General features: G+C 44.6%; 2 protein-coding genes across 2 annotated transcripts; both read right to left on the reverse strand.

Moving 5' to 3' along the window:
- Positions 1-807: 807 nt before the first annotated feature.
- On the reverse strand, positions 808-21,703 carry LOC139336220 (mitogen-activated protein kinase kinase kinase kinase 5-like). The gene is made up of 32 exons (XM_070970223.1): positions 21,471-21,703; positions 12,556-12,613; positions 11,370-11,460; positions 11,228-11,292; positions 10,639-10,694; positions 10,330-10,377; positions 9,880-9,922; positions 9,362-9,434; positions 8,983-9,114; positions 8,632-8,694; positions 8,311-8,392; positions 7,789-7,905; positions 7,480-7,561; positions 7,254-7,306; positions 6,771-6,817; positions 6,648-6,692; positions 6,486-6,506; positions 6,360-6,408; positions 6,021-6,174; positions 5,579-5,679; positions 5,286-5,327; positions 4,922-5,000; positions 4,740-4,816; positions 4,507-4,567; positions 4,308-4,410; positions 4,148-4,206; positions 3,817-3,920; positions 2,746-2,923; positions 2,530-2,598; positions 2,085-2,177; positions 1,765-1,891; positions 808-1,348 (listed from the first exon to the last, which is right to left on the reverse strand). The coding sequence occupies exons 1-32, from the start codon at positions 21,576-21,578 to the stop codon at positions 1,252-1,254; spliced, it is 2,577 nt and encodes an 858-aa protein (XP_070826324.1). The 5' UTR covers positions 21,579-21,703; the 3' UTR covers positions 808-1,251.
- A 4,280-nt stretch (positions 21,704-25,983) lies between these two features.
- On the reverse strand, positions 25,984-27,744 carry LOC139335952 (myosin heavy chain, clone 203-like). The gene has a single exon (XM_070969734.1). The coding sequence runs from the start codon at positions 27,742-27,744 to the stop codon at positions 25,984-25,986; it is 1,761 nt and encodes a 586-aa protein (XP_070825835.1).

Genomic DNA, 27,744 nt, shown 5'->3' on the forward strand with positions numbered 1-27,744 from the left:
ATGTTCCGCTCTGACGAGAAACAGCAGGTTCCTCTTTAAAATAACTCAACAGCTTTTTATGGAGAGAGATTGAAGCCACGCTTCGTTTGAACGGCACAAATATGACACTCATGTTCACACTGAGCTGTTACATGATGAAAATAAAACTGCTTACATGAATAAATTAATCCAAACTAAAGATCTGTAATATTATCGACTGTGTGCGATGGCTATAATTAAAAATAACGCTGCTTCCCAACACCTTCATGCCCTCATTTTTATCTTCAGAAGGCTGAATTGGATTAATTTATTATCAAATACTTTGTTTTACATCCAGTAGTTCAACACGAGCATGACAGATTTCTGCAAATACAATCTGTGCCGCCGCTAATCTCCTTCTGTACTTTCTCATAACGCAGCGAGGAACAAATTGAGAAGACTTCACTGCTGTGGGGCTGTAATATTTCAACATCATCTTCTCATAGCAGCAGCTCATGCACACATTGAGGGTGGACACACACACACACACACACACACACACACACACACACACACACACACACACACACACACACACACACACACACAGGTGGAAACTCAGCTCCTCAGATGTGAGCAAACCTGCTAACAGGGATTACTTTCATTTTATTTCTTCATTAATGGAGGCTGATTCGGCCTATTCCTCCTCAGTCAGGACAGTTCACTGCATCTTGTGGTAATTAACTTTATTACAGTGTAACGGCAGTAAGAAGTGTGTATTTTTATCCGACACAAACTCAGGTTTCAAAACACACAGCATGAGCTGCGATGCTCCAGTCCGTTATGCTTGTATGTGGCATCTTTGGGAAGCCTTATGTTTCAGTCCCTGCAGGCGGCTGCTGCTGCAATCAACAATACTGTGGCAGAAGAAAGTCGACACTCTCCTTTAGTGCCAGAGGAGACCTTCCTTCACTGTCAGTGAGGGTTTTCTCGGCTGTGTGGAGTCTTCAGATTGTTTCAGAACCAGAAAAAGTTAAAATGAGCATAAATAAGAGCAGAATCCCCAAGACTGAGGGAGACAAGACAACGATCCTCTTTCAGCAGTATGAATTTGCAGCTTCCTTCCCTCATGTCCTTCTGACGCGTCCTCCCATTAGAAAATAAAATACTGTGGCAGTGAAGCGACCATGCCAGTCAGAGTTAATGATGACAGATGAAGCTCTGCGTAGAGGCGTTCATACAGAAGTGGAGCTGGGAGTTTCCCATCATGCTCTATGCCAGCAGACTGGAGAGTCAGGGTAACATGACGTAGTTCTCAGCAATTTCCAGGATGTAAAGATTGGACAGCCCTGATTGGTCCTCAGTCTGACGCGTCTCCAAGACGACCATCCTGCAGTGAGAAGGTCAGAGGATGTCAACATGAATATGGTGGAGTTTAAACCTTAAACTTTAAACTTTACTTTAAAATTACGGGGCACAGGTGGAGTTTTAAATTTCCAAATTGCTCGTCGTAAACAGAGGCTGAGTTGACTATTTTGCAGTTGCAACAAAAGTCATCATGTTTGATCAGACAGAGAAAAGAGCGCCTGCTGATGACTTTCATCCATATGAGCAGCATTAACACCACCCACTGGACTGTGACAGGCTGGCAGTGCAAACAGCGTCCACCCAAATGATCCCATTCACGCTCCATCCACAGCCATCTGAGCTGGGTGCAGCATCCAGCACCATCCTAATCCAACTTCCTCTTCTAAATCTAAGCAAGCAGACATGAACACTGGAGCGGCGAGTGAAGACACGGCGTACCTGTCCGACTGCACCAGCCTGTAGATCTTCCTGGGGTCGGTGATTTCCTCCAGTACTTCAGTGAATCCTTGTCTTTTTCTCTGCCAGCCGTGACGCCACACCGCCAGCAGCGTGTCCTCAAAATATACTGCACAGACGGACGGACAGACAGACAGACGGACAGACGGACAGACGGACAGACGGACAGACAGACAGACAGACAGACAGACAGACAGACAGACAGACGGACGGACAGACGGACAGACGGACAGACGGACAGACAGGGTCAGTGCTGGGCTCTGTTCATCCACACTCACCGGTTTGTCAGTGGATGTTCTCACCTATAGAGTCAACATCATGGGAAAAGGTGGTGTCATGCGGTGGAGGCCTGCTGCTCTTCACCTCCCCCTCCAGACCGACTATATGTACCGACTCTGTGGAGGAGAGAGTTTAGTGCTGGACTCCCACAATGGAGGTGTGGAGGTAAGACAGAACATGGACCAAACATAGAACAGAGTTCACAGGCTGTTATAGATCAGAAACACCTGAAATTAACCTGAACATCACTCCTGCTGCCCATGACTGGAGTGGGAACATAATTGTTCAGCGTTATTATCTCCAATATGTTCCACAAGGCGTCACATGGAGAGCCAAACTGTCATTTATAAAGAATACACAACAACATGCAGATATTTGTGTTGTTTTGCGTATTTCTGTCTCACGTCTGGAACATTGTATCAGGAGCGCTTTAACATTAGATGTTGAATGAATCTTGTGTTAACTTACTTTCTAAGAGGACGAGCAGTGAGCTGCTGTCCAGCTGGTTTACCTGAACCACATCTGGACAAGGTTTCTCTGTAAGAACACACACACACAAACACAGACACACAACACCGCCAACAAAAAGACCAAAAGTTTGCTGTGGATTTAGATCAAAGTGCGTTTGTAGCTCGTGTACTCTGAAGTCTTTCTAACGGTCTCATTAATGCGCCGTCAGCCTACCCAGGCCAGAGTTGGTGAACCAGGATGTGTTGGAGTTGAGGTTGATGTATTCTACGTTGACTGGCAGGTTGGGGCTAGACCCCCGAGAAACACCGATACACACCAGTGGGTACTCCTGCTGGGACACCACCACCATCTCGAACACCCGCACAGGGTTGGGGAGGGGGAAGTCAAAATGCTGCAAGCATGAAAGAGCAAAGGTGCAAGTCAAGGGTTTGATCTCCTTTTATGGGTACCTGAAACACGTTTGTGGTTTTTTCATCTCACACAGGCAGAAAACAGGTTAAGTGTTGTGTTCAAGGACCTGCAAGCTTTCAGCCACAGTGTGGTGGGGGGCACCACTGAGTCTGTCCTTTAAACCATAATGATTTTATGGTTTAAAGCTAACTCATAAATTTGATAGTGGCCATAAAATGTTTTATTTCTCTGCCTGTGGTCATTTTATGAGCTGCTGTCAGTGTGAGTGCAATAAAAATGGTAAAAACTGTATGACAGACAAATAAGAAAAATAAGCCCCTGGAATAAAACTATACATCATCTCAACTTGCAGATGTTTTTGTTTTATTTAATACTGAATATCCTGTTTAGCATTCACAGGTTTCCCTTCATCACAGAAAGATGCCACGACCTTCAGTGCATTAAGAAGAAAAACATCTGTGAACTTTACTGGAAGAGAAAAGGCTTGAAAATGCATTTTTGACTCATTGTGATGGAATAATACAAACAACACGGATGTTTTAAAGAAGCATAATCCATTCATAATGTGCTGCCACATTGACATTAGACACATAAATGCATCTCTGAATCTTCTAGGATGAAAAACTCTTTTCTAGATGTTGCATTCCCTTGCATTTTTCTTTGTAGGAAATCTTTATTTCCAACTCTTTGATTTCTCTGGAGCACAGGATTAGACAGCGTCAGAGCATGAAGGGACTATTAATAAGCCAGGATTTGTAAATCTTAAAGGCCGGACCTGTTTGATCCTCTAATGCAGAAACTGATGATGAAAATACTCAAGTTTTGTCTTTAAATAGGAAACAACAGTCGACTGAATCGCACAGCATCGCGTACCTTGATGAGCATGAACTTGTGCATGGGCTCGTACCACTGCAGCAGCACCACACTGGACTCCAGACCGCAGCACAGGAACACACAGCCTCGCTGCAAGTTCTCCGCTGCAGGACACAAGACCAAACACCAGTTTTAGCTGTTATCTGTCTGAACCAATCAGCACAGGAAGCTGCATCCTTTACTTTTCCTCACGCAGCTTAAATCCTGAAACGAGCAGCTAATTTTCATTGGAAAAGAAACAAACACTCACACACAGACTGTTACAGCAAAGGGGATTAATAATATGTCTGATAAAAACAATCCAGCGTGATTTCTTTGCGTTTTGTCTCACCGACTGAGCAGGTCTTGCAGCCTTTGGTATCCGGTATTTTACACGTCACTGCACATTTCCTGAGGACGAAATGTAGTTTTTAACTGGCGTTTTCTGAGATAAAACTTTCAAAGCAAACCAGAGAGAGAGAGAGGATGTGAAATCCAGACTCCAGTGATACCTTGGTAACAGTCTGTGAGTCGGTAAGGAAACCATCCTCTGGTCTTTGCGAGCCTGTTCGAACAGCTCCTTCAGCGAATGGGAGTGAAGCTGCAGCGATTTACCTGAACACAGAACGAGATCTCAAACTTCTTTCAGGAAGCTCGAGGACGGAGAGCCAGTCAGTTAATTTCAATTCACTGAACGCTCGTTTGACTTACCTGATACAGACATGAGGACGTTATTAATGGTGTAGACCCAGGTGCACTTCCCGGGATACAACTGAAAGACAAAGAGAAGACGTTCGTTCATTCACTTCCTGCTGCAGATAGCTTCAATATCCAGCTCTGGGATGCATAACAACAAACAGTATTAACAACAACTAAACCAGAGCAATCTGTTCCTCACTTCCTGTTGTTGTTTCCTGTTTGTATTAACCAGATAAAGGTCCTACCAGCTCCATCGTGGCCTCCGAGCCGCTGAGGTTCAGGGTGTAGATTCCTTCCTCTGCCCCCAGGATCAGATGATGGTCTGAGGGAGAGAGAGGACGCACAGGCTGGTCAGACAGATAAGACGGACGTTTGACAGGACGACAGAAGCAGGGAAGTTACTGTGAGCTTCACTCAATGACACAACCTTTGGTGGCTGGGTTCTCCCAGGTGGTGGAGCAGTTTATTTTAAGAGGGCAGCCGTGGAAGATCTTTTTGAAGTAGACCTAGTAGTAGTAGAGTAAAAATGCACAAGTAACATAATAATGAACTTTTGGGTTTAATATCTAAAATGATTTAAATTCCACATTTTTTTAATTTGCTGGGGCTTTTTGAAAGACCCACTTTCATAATTTGAAACTCAACATATTCTGATAAACATGGAGCTGCTGAAGCATGAAATGGTTGATAAGAAACGCGTGAAACATCAGACACCAGCACACACGTCAGACGCGCAGCGGTGCGGATGATATGAAGGGAGGAGAACTTGTGGAAAAGCAGCAGAAACTCACAGGAGGCTTCTTCGTGACGGGGCTGATGCACTCAGCATGGTCCTGAGAACAGAAAGGAAACCGTGTCAGAACTTAAACATCGCGGAGAGGAAGGAAGTGGAAACACGTCCTTTTCCTTCAGCATCTGAAGCTGAGTATTAGCTCCTGTAAGTGTCACCACAAACTGAACATTTCCTTCCTGTTACACCTGAATTTCATCTCTAAGTTCTTCTGCTCTCTCTTGTCTTAACTCCACTTCTGTGTCCTCTGGGGACATCTCTGTCTTTCTTTTCAGATCTTCTCCTCTGCTGTACCTTCGATGGGGGGTGCCGTCTGCGTATGTTTTTAGGAGGGAGCTCAGGAGGAAGGAGGTCTGCCGGGTTGTCATTCAGCTGGACGGGGATGGACGCAGGGTCTGGACGCACACGTAAACACACGAGAAGAAACTGAGTGACAGCATTTTCACTGCATTCATATAAAAAAGGCACGATGGAAAATGTCCCACAGCAGCTACAGTACATGTTCTTCACTGATTATTAGTCTTTGTGTGTGTGAGGAGATGTGTGTGTGATGTCTGAGGATGAGACTGAACACACACTCCTGAAGGCTGCTTTCAGGGTGCCACGTCACACTTATGACAGCAACACTTAGAACACACACAGCTTCACCTAAGCTGTTCTTCTTTAGTGTTTTATATTTTGCATACTGGTGTTTGATTCCTTTGGCCGAGCGCAGTGCAAAGGTGAGGCAGCTCACCTGAGTGTCGTGAGGATCGTGGTTTGGGCGCAGGTCGGACGTGCGTCCCACTGGAGGTCCTGGTGAGAGGGGAGGGGGCGTACAAAGAGCAGGGTTTCCTCGCCCGGTCGTCCTCGCCTGCCATGCTTTCCTCTGAGCTGGTCCGAGCCTTGGGCTGCACACACAGACAAGGCGACATGCTGAGCGTCTTAAATAAACGTTTCTAAAACAAGCTAAAGTGACTGATGAGTGATGCGTTCAGGGCTCATGAGCCTCACTGTGACTCTGACTAACATCTTACATTATATATTATTTTAACTGATAATAACGGTTTCAGCTGCCTGTTCACTCAATAATCACCTTTGGAGGAAGCGGAGGTGGAGTTTCATCAGTCTGCATGATGAGACTGCTGCAAGAGAGAGTTTGTTCAGTGTAAATGTGTTAGTGATGCAAACACACACAAGCACAGGTGTTCACTCAGCTTACCTGGTGGCTTGTATTGTCGGGCTGAGGTGGGCAAGAAGCAAAAGAAATTAAAGGTCATTTTTATCCCATTATCTGCATTTGTATAACTCTGGACTTTGTTCGTTCTTAAGCTGTGGTGATGGTGTGGTGCTTTGTTAAACTGGACTGAAACAGTCTTCTTACATGTCCACGTCGTCATAGTCATCGTCTGAGTCCGTGTCCTGATCCCTGGGACAGAAAGACAAGTTAGACATTTGCATTGTTGATGTGACTCATGTCTGTGATGATCATCTGTGGGACAGTTACCTCACTGGACTCTTGGTGCTGCTGGTTGATTCCAGTGAATGTCTTAACTGTGAAAACATGTGAAATTACCAACATTTGTTATGTCAAGTGTACAAACAACAGGTCACAGTCACAGACTCCCATCCACACTCCTCCGTTTGTTTGATAGTTTTATTCATCTTGTGGTAAAAATCAGCTCAAAGTGAAGCCGGAAGGACAACAGCTGATAATTCAGCTTCACCTGTGCTGAGTTCTGCACCTGTTGGTGACATTTGAAGGACAGAACACCTGGAATCTCTTTCATTGTCGTGTGCCTGCCTGAAAATCAGCACTGTTGACTTTTCACACACATTTTCTTTGCAATACCAACAGAGAGAGGGATGTTTGTACTGTGTGTGTGTGTGTGTGTGTGTGTGTGTGTGTGCTGTACACACAACGCACAGCACACAGTGGATGTGTGTGTAAAAAGTCTGTCTATTGGCACGAAATGTGTAACAAACTCACCGTCGTGTTCGGCGATTCTGTCTTCACAGGCCTCCGAGTGTAAATCTGCTCCACTGAGATTTACAAGATTCACAAGATTTAACACAAAGACGCTCTTCACATTAACATTTGAGTCAGTTCACAAAAAGCAGCCTCAATAATTATTACTTTTAAAATATATAATATATATAAAACTCAGCATCACACCAACAATGAGGTTCGGAACAGCTGAAGTGTGTTTTCTTACGTTTTATGTCAGAGTCTGTCCTCTCTGCCCGGTTGTGTTTGTTGATGGACTGGATCCTTTTTAAAGATCCAGGCAGTGCCACCTTCAATCAACAGGAAAACACATTAATTAATGATTCATGGTGTCAGAGCGTAAGGAGAACGGGGGGGGGGGGGGGGGAATGGAGGGCAGACACTCTGACCGTCAGGTGGCTAAAAAATATTTTAAAGCTGAATTTTAAATCTAAAGTTGATTTAAACCGACCAAAAACTTTGAGCAAAACAAAAAAATCAGATTTAATCATCTATAATGACGAGAGCACTGACTGACCTCCATCTCGTCGTCCTCCGTCACCAGGCAGGTCTTCAGCCTCTCAGGGTTTCGAAACTTCTCCAGCAGGTCCAGGGTCAGCTCCTGCTTCAGGCACTGCCTGGTCAAAAACATGTGCTGCAGAGACAGGACGGGACGGAGAGGAGACAGTTAGTACAGCTCCGTCCATCCCAGTAAAGACAGAGCTCACAGGAGGCCAAGACCGACGTTGGACGACAGCCGGCCTGCAGGCTTATAGCACATGAAGACAAAGCTGTGGTCACCTGCTGCTTTAAACCTGCGTTTCGGCCACTTGGGGGCAGCAGAAACAAGTCGTGAATATAACATGATCGTCTCATCACCGTTAAGTTGATCTTGTTGGCAAACAGTTGCTCAGGCAGAATTAATATTCAGCCGTTCGACTGACAGCTTGTCTTCTCTCACACATTCACAAACCGTCAGTGTTTCTACACTCAACAGTCAGTTTGATGCAGAACTGACACTAAACAACCCTGAAGTGAAGCACAGGTGAGCAGTACTGACTGAGAGCAGCTTGGAGGCGCTGGGTCTCTTCTTCGGGTTCCTCACCAGCATGGCCTTTACAAAGTTATAAAACATGGAGGACCTGCACACAGGAGACATGAGCACATAAATACATGCAGCACGCACACATATAATGATTGAATTTAGATCCTATTTATCTGCTTGTATTAATGCAGCAGCAGGAATTACTTCCACAGCTGCAGGCTTGAACAGAACATCTGTTCAAGGCTAGAAATATAAATGCAAGACCAGAAAGTTGATCAGATCATAGCTGTTTGACTGATATCGTATAAACGTTCGCTCTCATGATTTTTCGTTTACCATTTAGACTTGTCCTTCAGTTTGGGAGGCTGGTAGCCGCTCTTGGACATGAGAAACAGGACGCTGCAGGACACAACACAGAAGACCACAGTCAGTAAGAGTGTGTGTGTGTGTGTGAGCGTCACGTCTTCGCACAGGCCTGGGGTCACGCAACCTGGTCTGTCATCGCAGGTTTGTGGGCCACAGTGTGACACGTTCGTTTGTGGGAAACCAGCGGTGACATGCGTGGACATGCAGACGTTTGGGTGCAGTCAAAAATCTGATGACTTTACATTTGATTTGAAAAAATAAACCAAAAATTGTCACCGTGAATGCTTGATTCTGATTGGTGCGTGTGCGGTGTGTATTTACCGCAGCGGGTGGACGTCAAACAGCGGCGGCTGCAGCTCCGCCAGCTCTATGGCTGTGATGCCCACGGACCAGATGTCACACAGCTCATTGTAGCCGCCTTTAATCTCCACTGCTGCCACCTCTGGTGCCATCCTGTGGACAGGAGGGGAACAGCACCAAGTGGAGATGATTTTGGATTATGGTATGTGTTGGATTATGTTGTCACCTACGGACACATGTCCGCCCCCACTCTTAAACCCTGCATTCAGTTTATCACTCCACCTGAAGATTCATTACTGCTGACAGTGAAGTGGCAACACGCCATCATGCGTCACCTCCTTATTAAACTGGTTCCTCAGTCATTACCTGACCCCTTCATGTGATTGGCTAACGGCCTTACCAATATGGCGTCCCAATGAAGGACATCCGCCGGGCCAGAGTGGCTGTGATCTGAGCTGAGATCCCAAAGTCAGCTAAACAACAGAGGAAACACATCAACATAAATAATAACCGCTCATTCAAATCTAGTACAAAAGATGCTTGTGAGCAAATCGCCAGTTTTCAGAATCAGAATTATTGCCGAACAGGTTTTCTCCATCTCTGTGTATCCTTGAACGTACAGCAGCCATGAACACATCATAATGTCCCTGAAGTATTCTTCAGTATTCTTCTTTTCTGAATGAACATGTCAGCCTAAATGGTGTGTTCAGGGGAGTGTCACCTCAAAAGATTTTGCTTGTGAATGAAATTTACTGCTGCTGAACATGAAGTGTTGGATTCAATAAATTCTCCACCAGCGTGAAGCACGACACTGAATAAGGAGACGGCAGAGACGTGCTAGCTGAACCGCCGCTCTTGCAGCGAGTGACTCATTTTAACCACACCATGTGCAGAGCAGGCGGTGCACACATCACCTACCCAGCTTGACCTCGCCCTGATCGTTGAGGAGGATGTTGGCACCCTGGAAGCAAAGAGGGCGAGATAAACATCAACACAGACAACCACAGAAACATCTCATAATACGCAGTCTCCTTTACCCGCTCAGTGGTCTTTATCTGAGCCCACGCAGGATGGAAATCAAAAATCTGCCAACTCCAAAAGTCTCCCTCAGCGCGCATTTCATCGACTTAAGCTCGGTTTGTATCTTCTCTTAATTTAAGATTTAATGCTGCATTTTCTCAAACATTTTTCAATTATAAAATCATACGATGAAAGACTGAAAGTCTGGAATTTCTTCAGTTTCTTCATGAAATTGTAAAACTTTATCGGACAGCTGGTTGAATGACACTTTATTTATTATCAACTCTCAGTCTAAACGTGCAAGAAACAAGCAAAGAGCAGTGCCACGTCACTGTCAGCTGTGTTCACCTTGATGTCTCTGTGGATTTTCTTCTGTGCATGCAGGTAGTCCAGGCCCTGGTCACACACACACACACACACACACACACACACACACACACACACACACACACACACGCACACACACATGACAGTGAATATTATACTTTGACCTATTAAACCCACTTCTGCCATGAAGAGGAAACAAAGGGAACAAACATTTCGAACAATCGGTAGAATTGAGCGTTTGTCCGCTGAACATCGCTGTCAGCAGTATCTTGTTTCAGATGATGAAGAGTGAAAGCAGTTAATGATTAGTGAGTAAATCTGTGACTTTACCTGCAGCATCTCCCTGCAGATGTAGGCAATCTGTGGCTCAGACAGAGGACCAGTCACTGTGGAACACGGTTCACTTAATAAGTCAATGCAATAATCAATATATGATCAATATTTATTTATATCATCATTATTAAATAATACTGCAGCATTTCCAGCTCACACAGCACATTACTGAAAGAACTGACTGGAAAAAGAAAAATCACAACATTAATATTTGTACTGATTGTTTTGCAGGATGCTTTGAATACTGTCGATACTGAGACTGAACATTTTTGACCTTCTGGGCTGCTGTACAAACATGGCGGTGCAGCAGACTGTAGATACGAACAGAACGCCCTTTAAACGTTTATCTAGTGCGATTAAGTCGCAGCTCTGAGCTTTTTGGGATGTTTTACAGGCTTCGTGGTCGACTTCATTTCCTTCAGCTTGTTGTTGTTTTGGTCTGAATGATTTTTGTACATTTTGTAGATCAATCAAATCAAATCAAACCCACGAAAACCACAAAGGCTGCTCCTCCTCTCACACACACACACACACACACACACACACACACACACACACACACACACACACACACACACACGCTCACCGTGGTAGACGTCCTGGAGCGAGCCTCCTCCACAGAACTCCATGCAGATCCACAGTTTATTGGCTCTGCAGAGGGAAGAGGAGGTCTCTGAGTGAGCGACTGCATCTGACACCGATGACAGAGAGGAAACATGGCAGCTTACCGTATGTAGCTCCCGTAATACGCCACTATGTTCGGGTGTTTGCAGCTCTTCACTATCACAATTTCCTGCTGGATAGTAGAAAAATCATCCTCTGCGGAAGCAGACGGAGAGACACCATTATCATCACATTACACCTGAGGACAGGTGAGTCAGTGGGCATACACGCTACATGCTAACTGTTTATTAGGGAGGGCTGCACTACCAACGCTGGATGACAGTGAGCTCCTGTTCCTCTTGAGTTTGAATGCACTGAATTCATGTAATGCATACAGCATACAGTTTTAAAGCTTAACGTCACAGCGTGGGATTAATAAAGCTATATCTTATCTTATCTTATCTTATCTTATCTTATCTTATCTTATAAACATGCACTGTAAACATGTCACCTCTATTATCATCTATTAGCAGATACAAATGTGCCTAAAACAAGTATCACATGCTATAAAGTAGACGCTAAGATGCGTTTAATAACTCATACGTACATCAGAGTAACAAATGTTCAGTCATTATTATGCCGAACCCTCCATGAAGGCATCCAGACGGAGGTGGGGTGGATAGCATGAGGGCTTAGTGCCACGAACAAACACTTTACATCCAGTTTTTTTATTTTTCTTTTCTCCTTAGCTGATCCAATCATTCAGCCTGACACATCTGACATCTTTGAGGCTGAGCGAAGTTTCCATTTCTGACACCAGAACGTAAAACATGAAGAACACGAGCGTCGGTTTAAATAAAGAGGTCAGACATCATTTCTCTGATGATCTCTGTAGACTGACTGACTGAATGAGTCTTATTTCTGCACTTCAAACTAATCACACTTCCTGGTTACGCAAAGTGTTGATCAGTGTAATCAGACTGTTGGGCTGTAACTGAATGCAGCCTGTTTTCTTTGGTTATTGTTGGAGTCTGACAGATTTGATCTGGATGATTTATGTCGCTGTGGAAAATAATTCCTCTCTCTCTTTGTTTTTCGAGCTCTGTCACTCAGCATCTACTGCAGCATAATGTTCTGTTAAAAGCTCCCATCATGCCATCTGAATGAGGACCGGAGCTAGTACTCGTGTTGCATTAGAACAAGTTTGGGGACGTTCACCAGATGAGGCCGGGCGGGGCAGCCAGGCTGGAAATGAACAGTTTAATGTGACATGTGACCAACGAAAGGATGAACGTTCAGGTAGCATTTCACCTGGTTCCATCTTGATGACCTTGATGGCCGCCAGCTCTCCATTCTGTTTGTTGCGCGCCTGAAGAGACAAAAGCACAAGTAAAGGTCATCATTTTCAGGCTGGAGCTGTCGGTCATGTGATGACAGCGAGCTGTAAACGCGGCGTTTGAGTTGAGCACAGCTTCATTTGCATGTTTGCTGTCCAGATCAGTGGAGTGCAAAAAACAGCCCACTGCAGCCCTCTGTGGCATGACAGGCATAAAAATACACACGCAGGAGCTACTGCTACCGCACACACACATACACGCGTGCGCGCACACACACACACACACACACACACGCCCACACACACCCACACACACACGCACAGGCTGACCTTTAATCGTGAGACCAGCGACTCGTCTCACTTCTCGTTGTTTATTCACACTGTTTGTAAACAAAACTTCCTTCACACATATTTTCTCAATGTGTCCGAGTCGGTTTTGTGTTGCAGACATGCATGCACACGCACACACACACACACACACACACGCACACACGCTCACTCACTGCACTTGTGAAGACCCTCACTAGCGTTGATCCCCAGCCCCCCCACTCTAAACTTAACCATTCAACACAAATGTGTAAACTGTGTGTGTTTTCTTTGTGCTTTGCTCACACTGCATCCACTTTGGACTGTTATCAACTTCAACTTAGAGAAAACACGATCCCGCCCACGCGGTTTGATTGACAGGTGGCCTGTAAGGAAGCATCACAGCACTGAGGAACAAATGAAAGATGAAATAAATGATAGATAACGCTAACCAGGAGGATAAAGTCATGTTTTCCAGGTACGAAGGCTGAAGAGTGAGTGGAGCAGATGACTTCACACACACTGTACACACACTGTAGATCAGACATGAGTGAGTCCACCCACTTCACTGAGAGGAAACACCCACTGACAGCGTGACATCGTGAGACAGAGTCAGTGAGAGCAGGACAGGTAATACAGCGACGACGGAAACTCCACCGCCTCAGAGCGGGAGCTTCAAAGACACGACACAAAGATGTTTCATGGACAGTTTGTCCAAAGCAACAAATACTACCAAAATACTATCAGCTGAGTGGCGTCCCAACACGTCCACAGCACATGGACGTCTATCAGAAGACAGTGACTGCTGCCTGAATGTCGTCTTGAGTCCTCATCACTGAACAATCATCGCTGACGCGTATTTCATGAAATGAGCAGAAGGCCGGCCGCGGTCACCTCTGCAGTGAGCGACACGCCGTAATGGAAGCTGGCTCTCGCTCTTCGAGGTGTTCTCGTGTTGGCGTTCCTCTCACAGACTGCCTTTGACTTCCACGTCGTCGTCGTGTTGTGGTCACAGTGGAGGACGGCTACAACCAGCTTACATTTATGAGAGAGCTTCTATTTTCAGCAGCGCGCTCCTTTTTTAGCCGTGACCAAACCTGACGCTGCTCCTCCACCAGCTGAACTTTAAAACAACAAATTCTCTAACGTATGTTTCCTCAATAACACCCAAAAGGTCAAAAACGGCCGAGCGTCTCCAGCTGGAAGACTCGGTCAGTTGCACCTCCAGAGTTAAGGGCCCAGTCAGGTGAGCCGTCCTGAACGTCTGCAGCCGCACTGAGTTGCTTTGATTACTCATTTCCCTCTGCATTTTAACACTGGCCTGAGCCTGCAGAAGAAGTCTTCAGGTGCTTCTCAGGCCAGTCTGGACCTGCATGAAGATGTTGTTTTGTCGTTGAGGTGAACTGACCTTTTAATCTGACAATGAAGTTGCTTTACCTGCAGAATTTAGAGCTGCATGAAGTATTTTTTAACCAAAGGACAAACTTTCAGTCCAGTCTTCACTGGTCCAGCTCTGGTCTGAAATATCTGACTCATCAAACTGCTGAATGCTCCAGCTTCTTAACTCAGACGCTTTGTGGTTCTTTCACGTATTCTCAGCTTGTTTTAGCTCGAAACAGGTCTCCGGACTCTGTATGTGCTGCTTCAAAACGCAAAGAAATGAATGAAAGGCAGACGAAGGCAGCTAAAAGGCTGCGTGTTCACTTTCCCTGCGTTAGTACAAGTGACCCGTTTACAGAATCAAAGACATCACTTTGTGCTCGCTTCACAAACAGCTTTGACTCAGTGTTGCTCTGGAAAAGCTCTCTGTCTGACGTCGTCTGTGACAGGAACTTCTGAGAAAGTTTAGTTCTGTTCATCATCAGCAGATTACGTGTACCTGTGCAGCAGCTCGGCCCAATCACCAGAATCATGTTCATTGAAAACACGAATATGTTGAAACTTTCTTTACATTCAAAGATTACATTTTCATTTTTAAATGCTTTCTTAAGGTCTGTTTAGGTTTAGGCACAAAAACCACTTGGTTAGGATTCAGAAAAGACAATAATTGGGTTGAATTTCATGGTTTTGTCACCACAAACACGATGGAAATGACATCTCACAGTTTGGAAATCTGCTGCTTGCAGTCATCTTTGCTGGCTGTCATCCCACCACCATCCCGTCCCCCGATGACAAAACTCAACTCATATGAACTGAAAATCTGATACTTATTGTAGAAACGATGTGAGACATGAATGCGATGCCAGCGATTCATTTTGCCGACCGGACAAGTAACACAATGAAGTCAACAAAGACAATGGAAAGTCCACTCAGTCAAAGTGTGTGTTAGTGTGTCACCGCTGTGACATCAGAGAGGTCACTGAGAGGAAACACGCACAGTAAACAAGTGATCAGTAAACAACGAAACACACACACACACACACACACACACACACACACACACACACACACACACACACACACACACGAGTTGGACGTCATGGGGAAGCCGCAGACCTTTTTTCATCTCGAGGTAGGAGTCTTTCCTTTCACTGACCTCTGTGATCACACACACTCACTCACAAAGCGCACACGAGCTAACACATAGCATGGCGACAGCTGGGTTTGCTGCTGAAGCCTTTGAAAGCAGCAGGTGTGATCATGCCAACGGTCCACCTCACCAGAAACAAGACGGGAGATGAACAGAAATGAAGAAGTGGATCCTGCTCTCTTCCCTGAACAGACCTGACGCACTGACGTGAAAGGTCACAGAGAGAAAGTAAACGGGTCGACTGACGAGAGACGAGATAAGACTCCACACAGGAAATCTCACATCAGCACATCAACCATAAGAACTGGGTGGGCTATCTTGTATCGGCACTCATTCAGCACATGATACCACATAGACCAGTGAGCCCATACATCAAACCCATTACTAACCCGATGTTGATCTGTAATCCTAATTTAATCCTAAAAACGGCCCCAAACCTATTGAACCTATCTCTGGTGCTTAACCTCAATGCTGGCCTGAGCCCTTCCTGTAACCCACCTCCATCCTGGTTGAGGGAATACATTTGTCTTACTGAGGGAGATGAATTATGTATTTATTGTTATTTATGCTATTTTATGATATTAGACATTATATGGCCTGAAAAGCTCAGAGGGTTCATATGATCGACGATGTACTTTGGTCCTACAGACAAGCAGCAGTACTACTTAAGTATTAGTACTCTGCTCTGTGACACACTGGAAAGCAGTCAGTTGTTAAAGGCGGGATGAGCAGAGTCTCACTGTTTCTTCTTTAGCACCAAACAGTTCAGTTTTGTCTGCAGTTAGCTGAAGGAAATCCAGAGAAAGCACATCCAGTTATCGACGTGTTCACAGATTTAACTGAAACACATCAGTGACCTCAGAATGAATGAACACAGATTAAATTGGTATTTTATCATCTCATTTGAGTCATTTAGCACATAAACAAAATGATCCCTTTAAGACATTTGGCCTCATAAAGCCTGACAGTCAGGACCAGCCAAGATGTCCTCCCTTTCCTAAAATGTCCTCACTCCCAAGGTGTAAAACTCACAGTGGTTCTTACAAAGTACACACACACACACACACACACACACACACACACACACACACACACACACACACACACACACACACACACACACACACACACACACACACACAAAACCACACAGCTTCAGCAGAAACCTGACACAGTTAAGTCGACTCTGCAGGCACCTCCTGCATGTCGTCCACTGCTCGTTTGTCTCACTTCTTCATTTTGCGTCTGAGGTTGCACACAACAGGTGCAGCCCCGAGCGTCTGCGTGGCTGCAGGTCTGAAACTGTTGTTGCACCATGTTGAACAGCAACCCCATCTGCAGTTCAGCAGCACAGGCCAAATCTGATAAGCAAGAGCTGCAGTCGCTCTAGTCAAGTCTGAGTCAGCTCCCAGTCCAAGCTGCTGTAAACTGTGTGTGGCTGTGAAGGAAACAATGATCAAACATTAATAAAACCAGAGGAAGGAGCATCTCTACCCGAGACCTCTGACCGTGATCAAAATGACTGAACGCACAAAGGAAGTGACCTCCGAATGTGAAAACCAGCAGAGATCACGTGTCTGCAGACACTGAGCATGTCTGATTCATCTCCCACTGTACACTTGACATTTACTTCATGTTTTCATCTGAGAGAAGACATGAAGGTGAGTTTTTTTCTGAAGAGCAGGTCGTGACCTTTTGCACTCCCTGATTCATATATGGGGAATCCAACAAAGGTGAGAAAATAGTGTAAACCTAGTACAGCGACAGGTGAGGCAGAAAAAACACACAAAACCCCTAAAATGACGGAATTTAAGAATTATCACAACCAAACAAAGACCAATAAAGAACAAATATAAAGCTGGTGGTGGAAATGAGCAGGACAATAAATAATAAAGTCATATTAAAAAAAAAAAAAATCATGAATGCATGATAGAAACGTTCGGCCATTTAGCCATCAGGAAGTTCTTGGAAGCCAGTTTTTTAAAGGACAGAAGAAGAGCACTGTGCTGCTGAATGAAGCCTGAAATCACGTGACCACAATGATGCGTTTAGGGTCATAGAATTATGCAGCTCCCAAAAGGAAAAAGCTGCTTTTTTATCAGCTAACACAGTTCAGCTCTTTAGGTCGTGTTCAGAGGAACACAAACACGTCCTGATGAGAAATTTTGAGAAACTCTACGTCTTTGGAGAAGTCACAGAAGTGATGGTGATGGTCTTAATGGAAGTTACAGCGTGTTTTTCAGAAATAAACCTTTTAATATGAACCAGTTAACATGAGAAGTGATTGGTTAGAACACACAGATGCAGCCAGGTGTACCACACAACATGCACTCAGCCTTTGTTAAAACTGCCTACAGCCATCAGGGAAGCCAAGAGAAAGCTAAAATCTCCTCTTTCACTTAGCCTTTAATTAGCTGTGACTTCCTCATACAGACCTGAAACTTCTGCGCTTTGCCTCACACTGCTGCACTTCTGTCAAAATGTTTTAAAAAACACTTTTTAAGATAAGATAAGATAGGACACTGGGGAAAATTAGTCGTTACAAAAAGCAGGCACGGTGGCATAAGAGGTAAAAAAAAAAAGATAACAATAAAAGTTTACAAGATATAGAAAAGAAAAAACAACCATGTCGATGTACATTTGTACAGATGGTTAAGTGATAAAAACGTAATAATAGAAAAAGTCAATTATTATTACACAGATCTGACTCATCCAGTGCAGCCACCACATCCTTCTTTGACTCATCCTCTGAAAGGGGCATTTTGAATATATTCACATTATTTCTGCTGGCCTTCCCTCTTTCTACAGCCTCAGACTAAAAACGTCTCCTGCTGCTGCTTGAAATGAAAGGTCTGCTTTCTGACTGCTGCTGATGTTGCGAAGGTGCTGCATTTGCAGGCTGACCTATGCTGTGCTGTGTGTGAAGCAACACGTTGCCAGAAACATGTGCTTGAGTGCGTGTCCATGTGTGTGTGGGTGTGATAATATCTGTATGTGGGTCTGTGTGTGTGTGCGTGTGTGTGTCCACATGTGAAGGAAGGAACTATGCAAATCTCTCTGTAAAACAGGACAGCGGGGTCTACCGGCCTGTTTAGAGGAAGTGTGCTCACTCTACAGCTAACCTGCTTTGCATCAGCTACGTTGAGTTTTCTGTTTTTTTAATGGTGGGACAGTAGCACAGTACAGATTAGCACTGTTACAGCTGATATTCCCCAAAGTTATCAAAAGATCCAGCTAAATCACAATGTTTTATTCTGTTTTTGAAGTCAAGCTCAAAGTACCAGGATGGTGCCATCTTAGATGTTAGCAGTATCATAGTACTCACACGTGTGTTTTCACAGCTACTGTAGGGCAGGATGAGGTGAGGGGTGTTCAGCTGGCTGCCATCCGCAACCTCGCTGCTAGATGCCACTAAATCCTACACCCTGAACCGTAAAACACAGCATCACCATGTAACATTTACAAGCAAACACTGCAAACTGTGTTTTTGTACCCTGACATACCATTGTCTGTACTATGGCATCCATCACCAGGCTACACTGCAGTGGTCCATCACAGTATGATGGCACAGCTGCTCCTAAAGCACAATGAACGTTTCTGTCTCGGTAAGTAAAAGCACTCGATGAAAGCTGAGGAAATATGAAAAAGCACGACGACTGAAGAAGTCGATGCTGGCTTGAAGTGAGCTTTGCTTTGCTTTGCACGTCCGTCTGTCCACCCTGACCTTCACAGCCAGTGAACTCAAACCCTTAAAGCAAACCAGTTCCATATAAACGTCCATAAGAGACAAAAGACGAGCTTCTCCACAGCCAGTGAAAGGTTCAAATGAACCTCTGTGAAAGGGGATGTACTGCTCAGAAAACAGCCAATAGAAAAGAGCAGAAAAGTGCACCCTGATGATTTTAGCTCATGTCACGTTTCCATTCATGATTGTTTCAGGTGTGACTGTCTTTGTGGAAAGTACCAGAGAATCCTGATAATGCTCTTCACTACTCGAGTGGCCACATGTTCAGTCTGCTGCCCTCGAATGACATGAAGGCACAGCTAACTGCTAACTAACGCCAAATTCAGATGACACTTCCATTTATTTTTTAATCCGACGCTCCACACTTTAACTGATGATGCACCAGATAAAGCTTGTGCTTGTGGAGACTTGTCTGAGGAGGAGGTCAATGAGCTCCTCAATATATAGACCCCGAACTTATACTGTAACCAACTTCACACAACGTCACATTTGTGTCACCGCCACTGAGGTTTTGACCATTTCGGGCAGAAAACACAGGCTGAATTTGTGCTGCGACACGTTTGTCAAATCTAAGTTTAGCTGCTGTTTTTCCACAGTGCCGTAAGGGAAGCCACCACTGTTCTCTCTGTGGGTCTCTTTCTTGGAGACAGTCTACATAAAGCGTGAAGACTGATGAGAAAAAACATTTGGCATCCAATCTTTTATTTGTATTTATTTTTTTCCTTTACATTTAGCACCACTGACAAATTTCCATTGGCTTCCATCAAGTTTTCGGTGGTGGCAGAAGTTTCAGAGGGAGACACCTCAAAACCTCAGCGTATAAAACCAAAAGGACCTGCATGAAGAGACACGCAGATGACGAAAGATATGTTCCTTTGTGATTTGAGTGAACGGACCCTTAAATTTCTGTAGTGTCATCCAACAATGGACAGACAGCGGCCTCAGCACGGAGCTCTATGAAGATGTGCTTCATGTAAACCTTCATCATGACTTGTGTTCAGCAATGAGAAATGAATTCTGTGTTGGTACATGTCAAAAACAGAATTAGTATCAATTGAAGTTTCTGTTCTGTTGTTAAATATAAAAGTAACTTCCTGGAATAAGATATTCAGCATAGTGGGGGCCCTGTGTACGATGTGGAGGATGTATGTGGGACTGATGGCTTGAAGACTCACCTTTTAGGGTCAAATGGATGGCAATATCCTGTTTATCATGTTTATTTCTGTCTGTCTTTGATCACTTTCTGTTCCTCAGATGATGGCAGATTGTATTTTATGGCATATGCATATGTTGAAAATCAATCAAATTTGTTAAAAAAAAGATATTCAGCATAAACCAGCCAGCAGTTAGCTCGTTAGCTAACTAGCAGACTTGCAGACACAGTAGCTCAAAGCTTGTTGATAATAGTTGTGTTAGCTCGATCAGTGACTCAACATCTTTTAAATGTCTTTCAACAATTTTAGCATCTCAAAGTTTCAAGAGAGACCTTGCCAAAGAAAAACCTGAACTTTGATGAACATGAAATTAAAAAACTTTAACTGGGACCCGTCATCCAATCAGGGTCAAGGACTGGAAGACACCTGAACAAAGCTGACTGCATCTGACTCCTGACTGAAACTGAATCATCTTGCAGAAAATCTCAAATACTGAGTTTGAATTTTAAGTGCTAAAATAATTTTTTACACGACTGAAAGCATGAAATCAGAACTTGAAGCAAAGGTGGACGCTGAAGTAGTTTGACTACAATCCCCAGTTCATATGGACAGTTTTCAGTTGGAGTAAAATTCTCAAAAAAGACTATCAGCTATTTACAAGAATACTTTCACTTCTTGTAAAACCACTTCCTCCAGCAGGGCTGGAACCTGCACCGAAGCTGTGACTGTAATCAACCAATGAAAGTAAACTCAATCACACCTATATTTCCCTCCAAACTCATCAAGAAATTCCCAGTGAGCACGACAGCAGTTATCCAGGCCTGAGAAAGCCAGTGTGTAACCGTCCTGTGCTTATTGCAGGTTAAACTGTGAAGCGACACGGATAGCTGAGCAGCTCGTCAAACAGGCAGAAGTAAGCCATGCTTGACTTGAGATGCCAACAGCCAAACATCCCCTTCACACCAACACATTTTCTCTGCTTTACAGCTTTAAATTTGGACCTGATCTCAAAACTAAACGGGTTCTCGTCTCAAACTGTTTGTAGAAGCCCTTCTCTTTGAAAGATCCTTCAAATGCTTGAGGACAAAGCTGATTTTTAGAGTTGCCACACATGTTTCTGACAGTAAGCGACCGTTTGAAGCTCAGAGCTCTGACCTTGTAAACTTCTCCGTACGTTCCTCCTCCGACTCTCAGCAGGATCTCAAAGTCGTCCTGAGGGTTCCTGGTGGAGATGTCCAGAGCAGCCCTGTGCTGGAAATCCATTGTGCGCTTTATGTTAGAACTGGTCCTGCTCAGGCATGTCACACACACTCGCTCACACACACACAAGCACACACACTCATACGCTCAGTGGCATCTACATCTACAGGCTACAGAACTGATGAGCTCTCAGAGACGTCAGATGCTGGGAAAAGACGTCTTTGTCTCTGACTGGTGTTGTTCAGCTGCTGTCACTCACTCACTCACACACTCACTCACACACACACACACACACACACACACACGCACACACACACACACACACACACACACACACACCTTCCTGTTTCTGTTTCTCAGCCTGCTATCGATCCTCCTCCCTCTCTCTCTCATACCAAGCGTTTTCTCTCAGCTCATTTAAGTAATCCAGCTCTGTTTCCTGTTGGGTGTGTGTGCATGTGTGACACACAGAGACATATTTGATGCTTTGCTTTTAAGTCTTAAGTCTTAACTTTTAAGTGTGTTTAATTTGTGTGTTTGATTCCCTTGTGGAGTCTGTTTTTGTGTGTCTGTGCTTGTGATGATCAACACACAAAAATCTAAATCGCTTTTAGGATGATGAAACTGTTAAAGAAGGGGCTACAGGTGAGATTAGGATTAAAACAAAGATCTTTCTGTGTGTGTGTGTGTGTGTGTGCGTATACTATAGGAACATATGGGTGCCTACATGTGTGTATCTTGTAGGGGATTAATGGCAGTTGTGCTGTTTTAGGTTCTCAGTGTAAGTTTCAGTCTCAGCTTCATGCCTACTGAAATGTGTGTGTGTGTGCGTGCGTGCGTGCGTGCGTGCGTGCGTGCGTGTGTGTGTATGTGTTGCAGCTCTGCAAGGCGAGTCACTTGTGTTTGGAGCTCCCCGTCAGCTTCCTGTTCAGCAGCATTTCCCCACAGATAAATGAGGGGCACCTGTTGCATCCTTTCAGCAAGCTAAAATCTGTGCATCTGGTCTGAAAAGTCCTTATGAAGTATTTACTGTATTTAAAGTATTTGTACTCACAGGTGTAACGTGAATGGCCTGAGTGCATTCTCAGTTATCCGTAGCATCACATGTTCATTTCATGTCATCATTTTTGTCTGTTGTGTCTGGCCAGATGTTCAGAGACACCTTAAACTACAGTTAAATATACTTGTTACAGTATGAACACAGTTAATTCACCATCTGAGTAAGACGCAGCATGTGCACAGTGCGCATGCATCAGCTGTTACAGCTACAGATCGTGAGTCTTCAGCCATATAGCAGCTCTGTAAGGCTGTTCTTTGGCTCATTCATCAGATGTCGAAAATGGTTATTGCTGTTCCAAACAGTCACACCTGGAAGGACCACCAAGCTCAGTGGGATGTCTCCTCTGGGACCATGACTGTCTGCACAAACTGGGATGGCAACTCATCAAATTGTTGAGATATTTTAGTTTGGGGCCAAAGACAGACAGACTATGCTGTTAGCTAAAATACGTCGAAAAAGAAAGAAAGAAGGAAAAATCATGTTCAGCGTCTCAGATGAAATGAGCAAACACATCCACCATATTTCCTCAATGGCTGCCTTGTTCTGTTCTTTGCCTGCTTGTTTTAGTTCTGCAGGAAGTTGCTGCTGCAGAAAGTTTCACCTCACCTTGTCTCATTTTATTAAGAGACACAAAAACAGATGCTAACGCTCGTACGGTGCTTTGCTCGTCGTGTCACGAGCCGGTGCATCTAACGCAAGCCACTGCGACATTACAGATTAAAGATTAAAATAGTAATAAAGCAGCTGAGAGTGTGTGTTATTCATGAAAGGGTCCCACAGAAGAACAAACTGAAAGAAAAGCAACATCGCTGTTGGTATCACATCACGATAGTGTCTTCATCGTTTGACATTTATCCTTCCTGCTCTGTCTGAAGGGTGCCTGCCTACAGTCTCATTTCTGCCACGAGGCTCACACACACCCACATGTGACAGACGCAAAGCAGGGGCCAGTTAACCACAAATAACTGCCTCAGCCCCGGCTCAGCCATGGGAGCAGGACCGATGAGGTTATTCATAAAGATCTGGAACAAACCACCTGAGAGTGTAAAGCATGAAACTGACCCACGACATGCGGCTCAGCTAAACTGGAAACTTGTCTGCAGGTTTAACTGTGAGCGAAACAATGACAGGTAGTGACCATGCACGCCATCTTGAAGAACGGCGTGTCCTTTGATGTATAAAAGACAACAAAAACAACAAAATGGATGACACCAGGACATTCTTGTCTCATCATGTCATGTTGTGCATTGAATTAGAAGTAAATAAGCACGTGAACCATGTTGCTCATGTGACAGAGATCATAACAACAAAACAGCGGACACATGATGCAGCTCTGCCACACGCACACCTGTCGACCCTCACCACCTCCCATTTCATGTGGCTGCTTCATTCCCCTCCTGCACAGCAGGTGGCAGTATCAACAACATTAGCTGTAACGTCTATTGACGAGGAGTCATTCGCTCAAACCACACAGGTTAATGAAACAAGGAGCACAAGAATAAGAAAGGCTGAAGGTTTGTGCAAGTGTCGCATCAAAGTTTATGTTTCCACGTTCTGAGTGAAGAGCAACGTCGGTCAAAGTCATGCTTGGATTTGAGTGTATGTGTTAGAAAGCCTGGCCACGCCCCCTGCAGGTGACTGCAGCACCTGTCTTTGATGACTGCTCAGAGGGAAACGGGCTGTGTTTGAGGGTAGTGTGAGCACTGCACCTCTCGAGCCTGTGGAGTTTCATTTCAGGATGTGTTGGACCTTAAAGTTCTGCTTTTAACCTGGTAAATGTTGGAGTTGCTCCTTTGAATGATTCACTCAGGGCTCTCTCCTTAATTGTCATGAACTTTTTACAATACAAAACCACAGCCTATCTACCAGTGATTGAGCCCTGGTAAGTGACCTGGCAGGCAGAGGACAGCTGCAGCAACGCAGCCATGTAAATGGAGTTAACTGAATAATCTTGAATGTCACTTTGCTGCCATGCTTTTTCTATGTCTAATCTACTCAATATCAGACCTTCATGGTGGTAGAGTTCACTTAAATTGAGTCCCCATGCACTAAAAATACAGCAGGCAAGCATTTGTCTTAACATGTCCAAAAAACACCAAACTACAATAAAATACATGGAAGTGCTACGATGAAAACAAAGTGAAAGCACGTATGTGTACATTTTCAGTATGTCTTTAACAGGTTGTGACATCATCACATTGGAGCCATTGATCTGTGGCCTTTTATCTTAGGCTCCGCCCACAAGCAGACAAAATATCAAAGTAAACAAAATTCAAAAATTGTGAACAAAATTCAAAAATGTTCAGGACTTGGTGGTCCCACTCTTTCTCGTTCATGTTTCCTAGTTTCCATATATTTTTCATGGCTGCTGTGGGGGAGGGTGAGATGAGGGGGGAGGGGTGTGGTGACCTCACCACTAGATGCCGCTAAATCCTACACACTGGACTTTGAATATGTCAGGCAAGAGTTAAAGATATAATGCTGGAGCCACCCACATTTGAAAAAACCCCCTGAGATTCTGAAGCTGTGGGTGATAATTCTGCTTGCACTACGGAGGCATCTGCAGCAGGAGCCCCCCCCACCCAAAAAAAATACAAAAAACCAACCCAAAATAACAACAATAACAAAAACTCATGTGTTAGAGACAAAATAAAGGGATTAAAGGACTTTTGTCTTTTTATTTATCCTTTTTATTGATTATTATTTTCATATATATTATTATATCCATCCATCCATTTTCTATACCGCCTATCCCTTTTGGGATTGCGGGGGGGCTGGAGCCTATCCCAGCTGTCGACGGGCGAGAGGCGGGGTACACCCTGGACCGGTCGCCAGTCGATCGCAGGGCAACACACAAGACAAACAACCATTCACACTCACACCTAGGGGCAATTTAGAGTCACCAATCAACCTAATGAGCATCTTTTTGGTCTGTGGGAGGAAGCCGGAGCGCCCGGAGAGAACCCACGCATGCACGGGAAGAACATGCAAACTGTACACACCCTTCTTGCTGTGAGGCACGCGCACTACCTGCTGTGCCACCGTGCTGCCCTTATATTATATTATAATCTATATTATTATATATTCATTATAATAATTGTTTTGGTTTTAATTTGAGATGAATTTGAGTGATGAATTAAGATATGCTCGGCTATATGATTTGTCCGATTTTTCAAGCTACATGATTTTTGTCTGATTTTTAAGCTATATGTTTTTTGTATGATTTGGCCCATTCTTTATGGGGATTTTGCCCAGTATACCATGATTTTGGTAAGTAGGAGGACGTTTACCGAGATGTGGTGCTGCCGTCCTGAAGAGGAGTTTTTGTATTATCATGGTGTCAAAGCCGAGGGAGAATGAATGACGAATTAAGATTCACTTAACTGGAGGTGGCTTACAATTTGAGTTCTAGATGTCAACTGACGGGAGACCACCGGCCCCAAGTTTCTTCCTGGATGATGATTCCTCATCATTTGTACAGGGCCGCACAGCTGATGTGATACATTCATCCTGGCGGTCTGGTATCTCCTGGTCATTCAGGTTTTTGGGTGGCTGTCGTGCTACCTGGGGGTCTCGTAGCTGCCGGTCATCCAGGTTGGGGGGTGGCGGTTCCTTTTTCAGGCCCGGTAGCTGCCAGTCATCCAGGTTGGGGGGTGGTGATTGCCTTGCCCGGTCTGGTAGCTGCCAGTCATTCGGATAGAGGAATGGTGGCTCCTGGTTTTCTGTACTTGAGGCAACGCTGACAGTCCGCAGGATTTTTTTATTGACCCACGATGTTAACCTCTGTGGTATCGGCTTGGTTGCATTTTGAAGCTTGTAATTGGTCTCTTTGAGTTCTTTTTTTAACTCGTGCGCCTCCACAATCTTTTGATTCATTAATCTGATGAAATGGCTTCTGGTCTGGTCCAGTTCATCAGCAGTTTTGTCTAACTGATTCTGCAATTTTTTCATATGCACGGCCTGAGTTTCATTGATCTTTTGACAATCATCGATCCTTTTATTGAGAAACTGAGCCTGACGTTTGTACAGATGCTCTTTCTCTTCCTCCAGCTCCACTCGCTCATAATTGTCCAGGTAGTGTTTTTTGAGAGCGATGACTTTGCTCTTGAGCGCCTTGGGGTCAGTAATAGATCGAATACATCCGTCCAGATGCCCCTTGAAACGCTGCTGATAGGTCTCCAGTTGGCTGACCTTTGTCTTCAGCTTAACAATTTCTGCCTCACAGATCTTCAGTTTGGTTTTTCGTTTCTCATTTATTTCATTCAGGTCTCTTTTCTCCTTTTTCGCCATATCTAGCTCATTTTTTAATGCGGTGACTTCGTCCTGTTTCTCTTTCAGATTGGCCTTTAGAATCTTGTACTGTGCAGTCATGCCTTCACACGTTCGGCTGAGAGAAGAAGCCTTCTCCTTCTCCGTGTGCCACTGGTCCTGATATTCGTGCTTCGCTTGCTTTGTCGTGGCTAAGTCCTGGATGTTCGTATCAATTGTTTTGTCTTTTTCTTTGACAGCTTCCTTTAACAGAGACACTTCTCTGTAAGTGTCCTTAAGCTTCTCCTTCAGAGGTTTGAGTGTCTCTTCCAGCTCTTCGTTTTTCACTCTCAGGATTGAGCACTCGTTGAGAGTTTCTTGTTTTGTTTCCTCGTGCTGTTTTTGCAGTTTGCCAGTGGCGAGGTCTCTATCAATCAGCTCTTGTTCGAGGTTCTCCACTTCCTTTTTGTGTGCCTGCTCCACCTTATTCAGGTGCTCATTCCATTTCTCCACCTCTCGCTGGTGTTTCTTTTCCAGCGCTTTAAGTAGCCTGTCCTTTCCTTTGTTGTCCTGAACAAGCGCCTGCTCCTGCTTCACCTTCTCATCGATCTGTTTTTGCTTAGACTCAAGCTTAGCAGTCAATTCAGTAATTCTTCTCCTTAATGACTCGCACTCTTTGTCACAGACAGATAGTTTATGTTTGAGTCCTTCCTCAAGACTTTTAAATTCTGTGCTGTTGTCTTCCAAACGTTTCTTGAGAGCCTTGACTTCTGCTTCCAGAAGTTTTTGTTTCTTGACGCTAGAAAAATTGAGCTCTTGCCAGTACTTGTCCTGCCTCTCATTGACCTCCTGCAGCATCTGCAGCTTCCACTGGGGCGGGTCCTCCTCAGACGAGTCTCTTTCTCTATTTGGTTCTGCCAT

The sequence above is a fragment of the Chaetodon trifascialis genome, chromosome 9, assembly GCF_039877785.1.
Source record: "Chaetodon trifascialis isolate fChaTrf1 chromosome 9, fChaTrf1.hap1, whole genome shotgun sequence".
Lineage (NCBI taxonomy): Eukaryota > Metazoa > Chordata > Actinopteri > Chaetodontiformes > Chaetodontidae > Chaetodon > Chaetodon trifascialis.

Excerpts from the sequence above, each read along its gene's own strand:
- LOC139336220 (XM_070970223.1), bottom strand. The coding sequence starts at position 21,578 with ATGGATTTCCAGCACAGGGCTGCTCTGGACATCTCCACCAGGAACCCT. Across the intron at positions 4,207-4,307 it reads ACTCACAGACTGTTACCAAG|GAAATGTGCAGTGACGTGTA; the intron begins GTATCACTGGAG and ends TTTCGTCCTCAG. Across the intron at positions 1,349-1,764 it reads AGGCTGGTGCAGTCGGACAG|GATGGTCGTCTTGGAGACGC; the intron begins GTACGCCGTGTC and ends TTCTCACTGCAG.
- LOC139335952 (XM_070969734.1), bottom strand. The coding sequence starts at position 27,744 with ATGGCAGAACCAAATAGAGAAAGAGACTCGTCTGAGGAGGACCCGCCC.